Below are 13220 nucleotides of genomic sequence, written 5' to 3' on the forward strand. Positions count from 1 at the left end.
TCCTGTTTCAGCAACTAAAGATACGGGCCCCAGTCAGTGGCACCTGCCCTGTTTCTCAGACTCTCACTGCCCCACTTCCCCACCTCCCAGCCTTGGCGTTGCGTCTCCTGAGGTTTCGCCTCCCCTGAGCCCAGCCTCCACCAAGCCACCCATGGTCATTTTTCCAGTACAGTCTGAGCCTGAGTGGCTCCTGGGAGGCCCCACTCCAGCCCTGAAAAACAACACGAGGTTCGGCAGGATGGGGGTGGGATTCTAGCATCCTCATACTCTCAAGTCCTCAAGTTCGTTTTGGACATGAAATCTGTAGAGAAGGAACCCTTTCCCAACCTGCACCCCATCAAGCTCCCACCCAGAGCTCACCTCTTATTCAGGGACACTCCAAGAAACACTTACCATCCTGCCCGGCAGGGGGCGCCAGCAGGGCTGGACGGGGTCTTAACATCTGTGTAGTCCCAGCCCTAACACGGTGGGGCCCCCACATAGGAGGTGCTCAGCGAATGTGGGAGGAATGAATGAGTGGCCTCCATGCACGTGGTAGGTATATCAGTGCCTCGCAGTCGGGGCAAACAAAAGAGTCGCATCTTTAACTTACTCCAACTCCAAACCCCCACCCCTCTAGTCACAGGAAATCCACTCCCCCAGGACTCCCCTCTGCCGATATGCCCAAGCCCTCCCTGTGGGGGCTGCTGCTTCACTCTTGGTCACCATGGCCAGAAAGTCAGGTCAGCAAACCGAATGTCGCCACCATAACTTAGGCAGTTTGAGCCATTGCAGTAAAGGCGTCCTCTGAACCTCTGCTCCCAGCACCTCTGCCCAGTTGCTCTCAGTGAGAACCCAGTTTTCTCCCCAGCCCCCCAAGACACAGCGAAAGGCACCGTCAGGGCCCAGATGAGCCATAGAACATTCGCCCGCAGTCTCTCTCAGCTGTCTATAACCTGACAGGAGGAGGGGCCACGGCCAAGGCTGAATCGTCCATCAGTACGGGGGAGCCCACCATACCTTTAGAGCCTGCAAAAATATCTTGGATTCTTTTAAAATCAGCAGGGGGGAAAATGAATATAATCTAAACTGGATTATATTAGTCTTTATACCCATGCAGTCATAAAACATAATTTTTAATATTCATTGGTGGAAGAAGGGACCCACAAAGGCAAAAGGGCCCAGGGACAGTCTAGACTCAAACTTTCTCGTAAGAACCAGATGGCAACAACCATAATAATGACAGCCAACACTTACATGGTGCGTGCCAGGCACTCCTCATGATAGCCCTAGGAGGCAGGTACCATTTTTTTTTACCCCTATTTTATAGATGAGGGCGTGAAAGCACAGAGAGAGATTAAGTCACGCACAAGGTCACGCGGATAGGAAGCAATGGCTCTGGGTTTTCCCCCCTCAGGTGTATGGTCCAACGCTAGGCAAAGCGCTCAACATTCCGTCTGCAGCATCTAAAGCAGAGTGAGGTGACCTCAGTCTTCTCCAGGGACAATTGTTGGTGCTGTCTTACACAAAGGGCTACACGTGGTAAACGTCTCAAAACCAGGACATTCTCCTAAAACTGATGCTGTCTGCACCTTCCAGAGAAGCCAGCAACCTCCCTCCAAAAAAAAAAAAAAAAAAACAGGTCAGTTTCTTTGTAAACATTCCAAAAAGAAACAAAAAAAAAGAATGGCCCTGTCTGGTACCTCACTACGTATGTGCCTGTGAATTTGTGGCAATTTCTATATTCAGGTACATGTTAGAATGTGTGGCACGTGCCTCTGCATGTGCCATGTAGAATTGAATGCTTTCTATGAGTGACACTAGTGTGTGCGTGTCTGTGGATTTGTAGGCATGGGTGTCTGTCTGTCTGTCTGCCTGTCCCTTCATGCTTGTGTATGTATGGGTAGGTACAGGTGACTGAGATGGGTGCCGAGAAGATGCTGTATCTCTCTGAGTGTAAACCAGCAAACTCCCACACATAGAAACCCAGTTAATCATTTTCCCAGGTTGTTCAAGAGAAACTGAGGCCCAAAGAAATTGCCCAAGACCCAGGGACATCCAGCAAGTCACTGAGAGACAGAAACCAGGAGTCTGACCTGTTACCTACCTCAGTCCTATCTCTGTTTATGATGTCAGTCCCCAGCTCAGGGTGACCCTTTGCAGCGTCTGGAACTAATAGCTCTGGATCTGAAAGTATCAGGCAGTAGCCACTGACCCATCTGTCAGAACCAGCCTCTAGAATACACCAGAAAGTTCCCGCAGACTGAGCTCCCCCAGACACTTCAGTTCTGAGGCCTGATGTCATTACAGGACAGACCCCTGCACACGCCCTCATACTCCGTCTCTCTGTTGTCGCTGTTTTTAATCAAAATGTTATTGGTTTTTATATCACCAAAGTAATGCATGCTTGTTTTCAAAAAGAATGTAAGCTGTATAAAATATAGAATTTAAAATCCTCCTCCACCCAGATAACCACCATTAACAGCAGGGTGCAGAGTGTTCTGAGTTTCTTTATTAGGAAAAATTCCTAGACCAGTGGGCCCAGCTCAGAAAGCAACTTCCAAGGAGTGCATGGATGAGTAGAAAGAGGAGGAAGAGCAGAATCAAACCAACCAGACTGAGGTCAGGCCTTGGGGCAAATGGATTAAACCAGACACTCCAAGGGACAGACATCCTAAACTGCCGAGGCTCGGGATAGAACTTCTGGGCACACAGTGCTTTGGATACAGACCAAGTGCCATGAATCCAGATCTGCCACTTGACCTTGATGTTCAAGTCATAGATCCTTAGGGTCGAAAGGAGCCTAGGAGTACATCTGGTCCTATTTGCCCATTTTAGAGATGGAGAGACTGAGGGGCTTTACAAGGAGACAAGGGAGATGGCTCCAGGTAGGAACTTGGCCAACCAGGCAACTTCCAGGGGCTGCCCAAGCCTCAGTCTCCATCTTCAGCCCGGGGAGGAGGTGCTGGAGAGCAGGGGTGCCGCAAACCCAGACACTAATAGTTGAATGAGGGAAAAAGAAAAAGAAAGGAAACAACAAAAAGAGAGGAAAGAAAGAGATGAAGATATAAAGACAGAAGGACTCAGTGATTCGCAGCAGTTTGAAGCCGCAGACTGGTATTAGAAGTGCTGTCTGCAAATCCTGGTTCAGCTGTTGCCCAGCTGTACCACTGTGGACGTTCACTGACACCGGAGCCTCAGCTGCCCCCTGTTTAATGAGCGGAGAGGAGTGTCTACTTCACGTTGTTGGGAGAAGTAAGTGAACACAAGGAGCATTGAGCACAATGCCTGGCACATAGTAGGTGCCCAATAAAAAAATAACTACAAAGAGTGAGTTACGGGGAGAGGAGGCGAACACACTCCGTGGAGAGTGGTGGGGACCCCCAAAACCTTCAAACCTCCGAATTTGCTCTATCTCAGGATACCTGGGAAATCCATGTCTCGAGCCAGCCCTGTCTCCTGCCCAAATTAAACAGTAACCACCCAAGGTCAGGGAAAGGGCCTTATCAGAACAGATTTCTCTCCAAGGGGTAGCTCAGCCTTGACCGGTGGGCCCACCCCCACTCCTGCCTATAAGTGTGCCCCTGCCCACCTCGACAGCTACTCGGTCCTGACCACACACAAACCATGCTGGGCCTCACCGTCCTTGCCGCGTTCCTGGCCTGCGGTAAGCTGTGGGTTGGGAATCAGCCGCAGCCCGTGGGCTGTAAGCTCAGGCTGGACCCCGGGGACAAGGACAGGAGCAGGGGTCCCTCTGCTTTCCGGGGCTCCAGGAAAGGAGCTTAGGGGTCCAATATGAGTTCAGACACTGCTGACCAGTCGTCTGCTTGGCAACTCCGCTTCCATATCTGCAACATAGAGCTGATGGTCTGACCTCCCAGGGTGAGGGTTAGAGAGGAAGTGTGGACAGCACTGAGGGTGGGCTGGAGACACCATAGATGCCTCATCCTGGGTCATTCCAGGGACTGTTGGGGCCTACTTTTCTCAGCGTTGGCATCTCTCCCCTGGGGACCCATTACTCCTCCATGTTGGGGGCCTTCTCCCAGATTAGGAGTCAAGGAGGCTGGTTTGAATGTCACGCACTCTGGGCAGGACCTGGACAAGCCACTTTACCTCTCTAAATCTCACTGGCTCCTTTGGCAAACGAGAGCACTTGATTAAGAGTCCTTCTAGCTAACAACAACAGCAGTAATAATTATAGCTAGCCGCTCCTGTTTATTGAGTGTCTACTATGTGCCAGGCACTGTGCTAAGTCCTTTATATGTAGGAGCTAATCTGAGAGGCAAGGCCTATTAATGCCTCCACTTTACAGAGAAGGACACTGAAGCCCAGTGAGGCCTGTATCTTGCCCAAGATCACATAGCTGGTTAATGGTACAGCCAGAATTTGAGTCTGGGTCTGTCTCACTGGAGCATCTGCTCTGACTGCTCCACGCAGCTCTCAGCTGTGACAGTCTACAACTCTGTGGAGCCAGTGCTCACATACCCCCGTTATGTCATGGCCTAAAAGGGGACAACAAGGTAAGCATGAGGGACACAGATGTACCCGAGCACTCACAACATGCCAGCCACCTTTTGTTTCCGTCAGTGTACGAAACATTCCCTCTGTGCCAGGCCTTCCCCTTCACTCTTTATAGACCTTGTCTAATTTAGTTCTCAGGACAAACTCACCAGGTTAGTGCTATTCTTCCCATTTCACAGAAAGGGAAGCTGAGGCCCAGAGAACTAGATAGCTCCCCCAAAGTCATGCAGTGAAATCTGACCCCATGTCTGCCCAGCCCCAAAGTTCGTGTTCTTTCTCCATCATTCCCCCCATGGGGATGCCAGCCCCACTCACCTGTGCTCTTCCTCTCGTGTCTCCCCTAGCCTCCAGCTGCGGGGTCCCCACCTTCCTGCCCAACCTATCATCCCGGGTGGTGGGAGGAGACAATGCCAGGCCCCACAGCTGGCCCTGGCAGGTAAGTGCTGCTGCAGGGGTGGGAGGTGGGTGGGGAGGGTGGTGGGGTGAGGGTCCCTGGGGGCTGACACATGGCCTTTCCATATCCGCTTCCAGATCTCCCTCCAGTACCTCAAGGACGACACGTGGAGGCACACTTGCGGTGGCACCTTGATCGCCAGCAACTTCGTCCTCACGGCTGCCCACTGCATCAGGTGAACGGGGATAACACCTGGAGCGGGAGCCTGACAGGCTGCTCTTACTGGGCACCTACTACATACACAGGCACTGGACTAAATAAGCTACTTATATCCAGTAACTCAGTTTTCACTTCTCCGCTCGACAGTATTTATTGTGCACCTACTATGTGTCAGGGAATGCAGCAGTGAGGACAAAGTCTGTGCTCTCAGCAAGCTTCTATTCTAGTGGAAGACAAAGCAACAGACCATTAAACAAGTAAATATATAACATATCAAACGGCAATGAAGAAGGCTGGAACGAAATAAAAAGAACGAGGGGTCCTCTTTTAAATGAGGTGGCCGGGGAAGGTGTCTCTGAAAAGGGGTTATCTGAAGGAAGTAAGGGAGGAAATCATCAGTCTGGCGGGAAGAGTGTTCCAGGGGGAGGGAACAGCCAGTGCAAAAGCCTGGAGGAGGGAGTCTACTTGGTATGTTTGAGGAGTAATGAGGGTAACAGCATAGCAAGAGCAGAGTGTACGAGGGGAGAGGAGGAGGTGAGTACAGGCAAGATGATGCAGGCAAGAAGCGCTGGTGGCTTAGACTAGTTCATTCTCACAGCAGTCCTGCAAGGTGAAGTCCAGTATTATCTCCACCTTATAGGCGAGAGAACTGAGGCCTGAGGCTACCCACCTCGGAGTCAAAGCAGACTTGACTTCAAGACCCAGGTCCTTACCCTGTGCCCTGGCAAGGGTCAATGGGGATGGACGCTCTCTTCCCCTAAACGATTCCCACAGTGGTCACAGATCTGGGCCACCACAGCTCCCAGTTCCCTCTCTACCCGCCTGACCCAGTCCCCTTCCTCTGTTCAGCAACGCCCGGACCTATCGAGTGGCCCTGGGGAAGAACAACCTGGGAGTGGACGATGAGGAAGGCTCCCTGTTCGTTGGCGTGGATACCATCTTTGTTCACGAGAAGTGGAACTCCTTCCTGGTGCGGTGAGTGCCCAGCTGACCATCTCATGGCCCCTGGGGGAAGCACAGAAGAAGGAGGGGTCCTGAGACAGAGCTGCAGAGCCCCTGGACCCCATCCTTAGCCTGAACAGTCAGCACATGACCGCTTTACACAAAGTGGCAAAATGCTAAGTGGAGAGAGACACCCCGTCCATCTCCATCATCGGCCAAGCGTCCCTGGAAGGTGGATCATCTGTCCCCTGACATCTCTGTCAGTCAGGATATTTAGGAAGGACCCCTAGGTCACCCTTGGCCTGACTCAATTCACAGCCCAGGCGTCTCAGCACTGGCTGGGGGGCCAAGACCTCTTGCCCTTTCAAACCTCCACTTTGAATTCCAGCAATGACATTGCCCTCATCAAGCTGGCGGAGTCCGTGGAGATGAGCGACACCATCCAGGTGGCATGCCTGCCTGCGCAGGGCTCCTTGCTGTCCCAGGACTACCCCTGCTACGTCACCGGCTGGGGCCGCCTCTGGAGTGAGTACAGCCCCTGTCAAATCCAAGAGCTTTCTGAAGGACGCCGCTCCCACAATAAGCACCCCACCCATGTCTGCCGATCGCTTTTCCTTTCTGCCTAAACATCTTCAGATCTTTTTAACTTTATAATAATAACGGCTAGTATTTATAAGCACATACCATGTAACAGACACTCTAACAAATGCAGAGAAGGGGTGCTGTAAGGCTTACATGGATTAGAATTTGCCAAGTGCTTCAAACAGGGCTTGGCACATACTAAGTGCCATATAAGTGACTACGTATCAAATAAACTAAACAAACCGTTTGGGATCGGGAGTAGATCTTACAGAATATCATGTGCCCAAATAAAGTCCTGCAGAATTAAAAGGTTAAATGCAAATTTAAAAAAATACAGAAGACTCAGAGGAAAATGCAGATTAATACTGGAAAATCTTGGGGTGAGAAAGACCTTTTACTGTGAGACACCAAAGGCAGAGACCTACAAGGAAACGAATGACAACTAAGACCCCAGAATCCAAATTAAAGAGACATTGCCTCAAAGGGCTTTCTATGATTAGTTCTGCCTCCAGCCTGCTCTCCCTTCCCCACCCTCAGAGAGGTCTCTGATCCAAACAGTTTGGGCCCATTGGCTCCATCTCGTCTCTCCGTTAAAGACATGTGTGCAGCTCGCACAAAGTCTAGCCAGAACTCACCAGGGGCCTGTCCCAGCCCCATCCAGCCCTCTGTTCCCTGTAGGCCTGGGCTGTCTGGGCTGACTTCCCAGGTCACCACCTGTTCTTTCCCCAGCCAACGGCCCCATTGCCGACGAGCTGCAGCAGGGCCTGCAGCCCGTGGTGGATCACGCCACCTGCACCCAGAAAGACTGGTGGGGCGCCATGGTGAGGGACACCATGGTGTGTGCTGGCGGTGACGGCGTCATCTCTGCCTGCAACGTGAGTGTCCAGGCCCTGCACCCTGTCCCTACTCCAGGTGGCCAAGTAGAAGGAGGCAGTGAGGAGGGCAAAGGAGGGTGGGAAGTGGGGAGACCCACATGAGTGTACCCTTTCCTGGAGAGGAGACTGAGCCCTGGCTGGGCCCAGGAGGCTTAGGAGAAACGTGTCTCCCTCACTTCCTTCCCTGCCCCTACCCCCAGCACTGTGTTGAGAGCATAAGAGTTGAGCATGAATATTTGAGTTCAAGCCCCAGTCCCTCCATTTCATAGCTGTGTGACCTAAGGCAGGCTGTTTAACCTCTCTGAACCTGTTTTCCCATCTATAATACAGAAATATGGTGAGCACTTCGCAGGGTTGCTGTGAGGAAGAAATGAGTTTGACAAGTGTAGAAAAGACTTCATTAAAGTCTCTGCACATGTTTCTTCATGCCATCAGCTCCCTCAGTTCAGGGAGACAGAAGACTTAGGGAGTCTGACCCAGAACCAAGAAACATCTAGGACAATCAGGGACTATCCTGTTTTCAAACACATGACCCCTCTCCCCACTCCCACCTGCCTCACTTTTCCCGTTCTCCAACATCCTCACCTACCTGGGCAGCTCCCAGAGTCTTAGACAGGGTGACCTGAACAGCTAGGGAAACCGAGGCACAGAGAGGGTTGTCATGATTCCAAGATCACACAGCAATCCAAGAGCTAGTCTACACCCCAGGGCCCCCCAGAATGAGGCCAAGGCAGCCCCAAACCACATCATCTCTGCCTCCCTCACCATGGAAGCCTGAGGCCAAAACAGGGGTACCAAGGCTAAGGGCCCCCCCACACACTTCCCTGCTTCCCAAGCCTGCCTCAGGGGGAAGTCTGGGAGCTGATACCCTCCTGGTCTGGTGCAGGGGGACTCCGGTGGCCCGCTGAACTGCCAGGCTGAGAACGGCTCCTGGGAAGTGAGGGGCATTGTCAGCTTTGGCTCTGGGCTCAGCTGCAACACCCGCAAGAAGCCCACAGTCTTCACTCGCGTGTCCGCCTACATCGACTGGATCAACGAGGTGGGTGCCTGCCTCCGAGCCCTCCTTCCTGCACCCGCCAGCCCCTCACCCTTACTCGCTCCCCACTCACTCATTCAGTCACCCATTCATTCATGTACTTACTCATTCATTCACTCACTCAGTCAAGCAGTACTGAGTGCTTACTGTGTGCAGACCTTGAGTCGGTGCCGTGAAGGAAAGCGACATTAACGGTTCCACCCATTCGTCCGTTGGCTTCGGCAAATACTTATGTCCTGTGATGTCCCTGGCATCACATCAGTCCCTCCAAAAGTGAAAGGCGGCCCCACGAGAGCAGGGCCCAGCAGAGGAGAGGGGTGGCATGGCTGGCCATATGTATCGTGAGGGAGCAGAGGGTCGCTCGGTCTGGGGGCTTTCACACTGGGGACAGATGTGTTCTGAGCCCCATTTACATAGCGATCTGAAATGCTGGGGGGTGCAGAGCCCTTGGGCAGAAGCAAGACCGGCTTGTGAAAGCCCAGGGCTGCCTGCCATGCCGCCTTTCTCCTACTCTCCAGGCAGAGCCTTGCGATGTCCTGGAAGGGGACACACACACACACACACACACACACACCAGAGCCCCTCACCCTGTTCTTTGCTCTTCCAGAAAATGCAGCTGTAATTCATCCTTGGGACCCGAGGCCGCAAATCCCCACAACCACAATAAACCTCCTTCCCCCTCAAGCTGCCTGCACTCTTGATTTGCGTCTCCCCTGCACTGCACAGGCTCTCTCGGGGCTGCCCCTTTCCACACCAGGGATGCAAGAGAGAAACACGCACAGCCCAGCCAGGCTGGCTAGGCCTGAGATGCCAGTGGAAGGGAATCCCAGGAAGCCACCTGGTGCCTGAGGGGATATGAGTGAAGGACACACACAGTTGGTCCCCAACATCTCTCAGCTGTGAACCACTGTGGCCCTGATCCAATCACCTTCTTCCTGATCCGGCCTCCACAGAGGAGCCTGGTGGGTCCTCAGGCCCCCAGCTGAGGCTGGAGGATGGGTTCTCCCCAACGACAGCCCTCCCTGCTCCGGAGAGGCCTGCCACAGGAGGATGCCCGCTGCTCACAGACGACCACAGGAGGCCCCCCAACCCCAGGGCAGACCCCAGGGCTGCTGTCAGCCTGGGTTCTCTGAGTGGAGAAGTGTTTCATGAGCCCTGACCACACGCCTTTGCGGGGCAGAGTGAGGGTACAGGAAGAGACCACAGCCCAGCCCTCCTGGGATGCAGGTTTGAGGAAAGCAATGGTTTCCACACATACTCCCAGCAGGTCAGAGCTGCAAAAGCTTTTACTGTATTAGACAGGCAGGGAAACTGAGGCCCAGAGAGAGGAAAGAGCTGGGCCAGGTCACAGGAACGGATGGCCAGTAATGCATGAGCCTCAGAAGCTGCAGGAAGGGAGAACTGGAGGGCAGGTGGGGCCAATAAAGAGACTGATCCAGTGTCCAGTGAGGGACAGTCCAACTGGGGACCCCGACCCCTGACCACCACGCTCCTTAGAATGTGCTGATTACAGAGGGAGGCGCCCCGACCCTGGCCTCCGAACTCCTCCTCAGCTACAGCTGCCTCTGGTGGGTCCTTGAGTTGTCCTGTTTCTCCATCAGACTGTGGCTCCTGGAGGTGGGGATCAAGGTGTACCTCCCACACCTTACTATGCCGAGGCAATTCTCAGGAAAGACTTTACTTGTTCAACAAGAACGCCATCTCTGAGCAGCTGGCGTTGCTAGAGCATAAGGTGCAGGGCAGGGACAGGGTGATCAATGGTCCTGGTACTGAGTAGTTTTCCAGGACATGAGACTTTCAGCACTAAAACCGGACAGTACCAGGCAAACTGGGGTGGCTTGGCACCCCAGCACAGAAGGGCAAGAGATGTGGCTGGAGCGTGAGCAAAGGGCCTTCCCGGAAAGCCTTATAGCTATGGTAGGAGGTGTTGTGACTTTATTCAGAGGGCAATAGGGAGCCATAGAGGGTTTTAGACAGAGAGGTGACCGCTGTGGTCAGATGTGTGCACTGAAGCATTCATCTGCCAGCTGCATGGAGGGTGATTTGGAGCAAGCAAGCATGAAAGCAGGGAGGCCAGCTGCAATGGTTCAGGCCAAAATTAACGTGGCCCCAACCACGGCAGTAATGGAAAGGAGGGAGAGGACTCAGGAGTTCAGCACTAATTCAGCACTTATTTATAAGGCATACGTGTAATATGGACTGGCAGCACCACCCCCCACCTCCCACCCCACTCCCAAATCCATGTGATTGAATTACCCAAACTACTTTTATTAGCTAATACACAGTGCAACATACGCACGGTTTTGTTTTATTCAACAAGAATTCTCAGATTCGAGGACAAGATCCACTGTTGTGTCCAAGAGTCAAAGTCTCTCTGAAATGGACAGAATAAATGGCCTTCCAAACAGGTCCATGTCTTAGTCCCCACAACAGGTGAATGTGTGACCTTACGTGGCAAAAGGGATTTTGCAGGTGTGATTAATTTAAGGGTCGTGGGATGGGGAGAGTACCCTGGACTATCCAGGTGGGCCCAATGTAATCACAAGCGTCCTTATAAGAGGGAAGTGGGAGGGTTGGAATCAGAAGGACAGAAGCGGGGCTTCAGAGTCAGAGAGTCAAATTCAAAGATGCTACACTGCTGGCTTTGTAGGTAGAGGAAGGGGGCCATAAGCCAAGGAATACAGGCAGCCTCTAGAAGCTGGAAAAGGCGAGGGAAGGGATTCTTCCCTAGAGCCTGCAGAGGGAACCAACCCTGCTTGAGCCCAGGGAGACTGGTTGTGGACTTCTGACCTTCGGAGCTGTAAGAGGATACGTTTCTGTGTTCTAAGCCACTGCATTTATGGTAAGTTGTTAAAGCAGCAATGAAAAAACAGCTACATCATCTCTTTCTGGCAAAAGCTAGAGCATGCTGTGGGAATGTAGGAGAGAGGGAAGGGTGGAGTGAGGAAGGACTCCCTGGGGTCTGGCTGGGGTGACAGCAAGCATTTGTGGACTTTGTCCAGGAGGTCACAAATCAGTGGTTGGAAGTGAGGGAAAGGGGGCTCTCAGGCACTGACCCTCCCACCTCCACCTCTGCCTTGGCAGGGGAACGCCTGGCCTGGGGAGCTGAGAGCCCACCTCCCAGCAACCCTCTAGCGTGCCATTGTGTGTCTGATGCAGTCGCCGTGGCTACCGTGTGTTGAGCACTAGGTAATATGTGGGCCAGGCAATCCAAGGGCTTCACGTACACGATCTCATTTAATAAGCGTGACAGCCCTGATAGTTATCCTTCTTTACAGATGAGGAAACTGAGGCTGAGAGAGGTTTAAAAACACCCAAGATCACACAGCTAGTAATAGGACATGAGAACTGAAACCCAGGCAGTGAGTGACTGCAGAGTCTGTGTGGCTAAAAACCATGTTATTCCGCCATTAATCCCCAAATCTCAAGGACCCCCTCATACACTGAAATCCTCTCCTGGCCCTGCCGGAGGTGCAGGTGTAGGCTGTGGGTGTGGACAAGCCTGAGTGAGGCTGGCAATGAGCCCAGACCGACAAACCTGGGAGGAGCATTACTGCTCCCAGATGTTCACAAAGGGCTTGCACCCGCTGTACCAGCTACTGCTGGCATAATTAATAATGCTGCATAACAACCAATCACAAACCCTCAGTGGCAGTCAACGACAAGCACCCGGGTCAGCTGGGGGTCAGTTAGGTGGTCCTGCTGATTTTAGCTGGAATCACTCCTATGTCATCTGAGAGTTAGCTGATCAAATCTGGGTCTGGCTGGCGCAGTTCAGCTCCATATGTCTGTCATCCTCTTCCCGGGAGGACACTGCAAAGTTAGAGAACAAAAGGTGTGGCTACAGGGAGGGGTAAAGAATTGGGGGCCATGTTGGCAGTCTCCCACACCAATATTATCTCAGTCACATGTAACGGCATTAATTATGGGAGGGCGCTTGCTGGGCTGGGGCTCCAAACTCTGCCACTGACAGGCAGTGACAGTGGCTGAGTCATTTAACCTCTCAGAGCCTCAGTATTCTCATCTATAAAATGGGCACCTGCCCTCCTCCCCTCCCTGTTGGGAATCAATTAAATAGCAGCAGCATATGATAGGAGGAGTCATTACTTCTACTGACCTTACACCCTGGGCTCCTATTAGCAAATCTCTCCTCTCCCTTTGTTACCTGGGAGAGAGTGCCTCGTTCCCAGCAGGCCTTGGGGGCCAGTTCCCTGAAGCCCACTCTTATCAGGTTGGGGCATGTGACTGCAAAAGTTCTTACGGTTGTGGGCCAGGGGGGCATGAAAAGGCAGAGAATCAACACAGGACATCTTCCCAGAATCTAGGAAGGTTCGGGGGGAAGAAAAAAATTAACATTAAAATAAACCCAGCTATGCTATGAAGTTAAGCTACAAAATTCAAATGGAGCTTTCCAGATCCAGAAAGAGACTTCGGAGACACCTTGCTGTTATGGTGACTGCTGCGTGCTAGACCCAGATCATTACTCTACTGTAAACTAGAGCCTGCGAACAAGATCTGTTTTGTAAATAAAGTTTTATTGGAACACAGCTATGCCCATATGGTTGCTTTTGCACTGCAACAGTGGAGCTCACTAATTGCAACCGAGACCATATGGCCCACAAGCTAAAATATTTACTAGCTGGTCTTTACAGAAAAAGTTTGCCAACCCCTG

The 13220-nt window shown here is 52.3% G+C and overlaps 1 protein-coding gene across 1 annotated transcript; it reads left to right on the plus strand.

Moving 5' to 3' along the window:
- Nucleotides 1-3430: 3430 nt before the first annotated feature.
- Nucleotides 3431-9230, plus strand: CTRC (chymotrypsin C). The gene is made up of 8 exons (XM_033115019.1): nt 3431-3646; nt 4845-4936; nt 5032-5129; nt 5963-6088; nt 6444-6580; nt 7367-7512; nt 8399-8551; nt 9156-9230. The coding sequence occupies exons 1-8, from the start codon at nt 3607-3609 to the stop codon at nt 9168-9170; spliced, it is 807 nt and encodes a 268-aa protein (XP_032970910.1). The 5' UTR covers nt 3431-3606; the 3' UTR covers nt 9171-9230.
- The last annotated feature ends 3990 nt before the right edge of the window (nt 9231-13220 follow it).

The sequence above is a fragment of the Rhinolophus ferrumequinum genome, chromosome 9 (assembly GCF_004115265.2).
Source record: "Rhinolophus ferrumequinum isolate MPI-CBG mRhiFer1 chromosome 9, mRhiFer1_v1.p, whole genome shotgun sequence".
Taxonomy (NCBI): Eukaryota; Metazoa; Chordata; class Mammalia; order Chiroptera; family Rhinolophidae; genus Rhinolophus; species Rhinolophus ferrumequinum.

Excerpts from the sequence above, each read along its gene's own strand:
- CTRC (XM_033115019.1), top strand. The coding sequence starts at position 3,607 with ATGCTGGGCCTCACCGTCCTTGCCGCGTTCCTGGCCTGCG. Across the intron at positions 5,130-5,962 it reads ACGGCTGCCCACTGCATCAG|CAACGCCCGGACCTATCGAG; the intron begins GTGAACGGGGAT and ends TCCTCTGTTCAG. Across the intron at positions 6,089-6,443 it reads TGGAACTCCTTCCTGGTGCG|CAATGACATTGCCCTCATCA; the intron begins GTGAGTGCCCAG and ends TTTGAATTCCAG.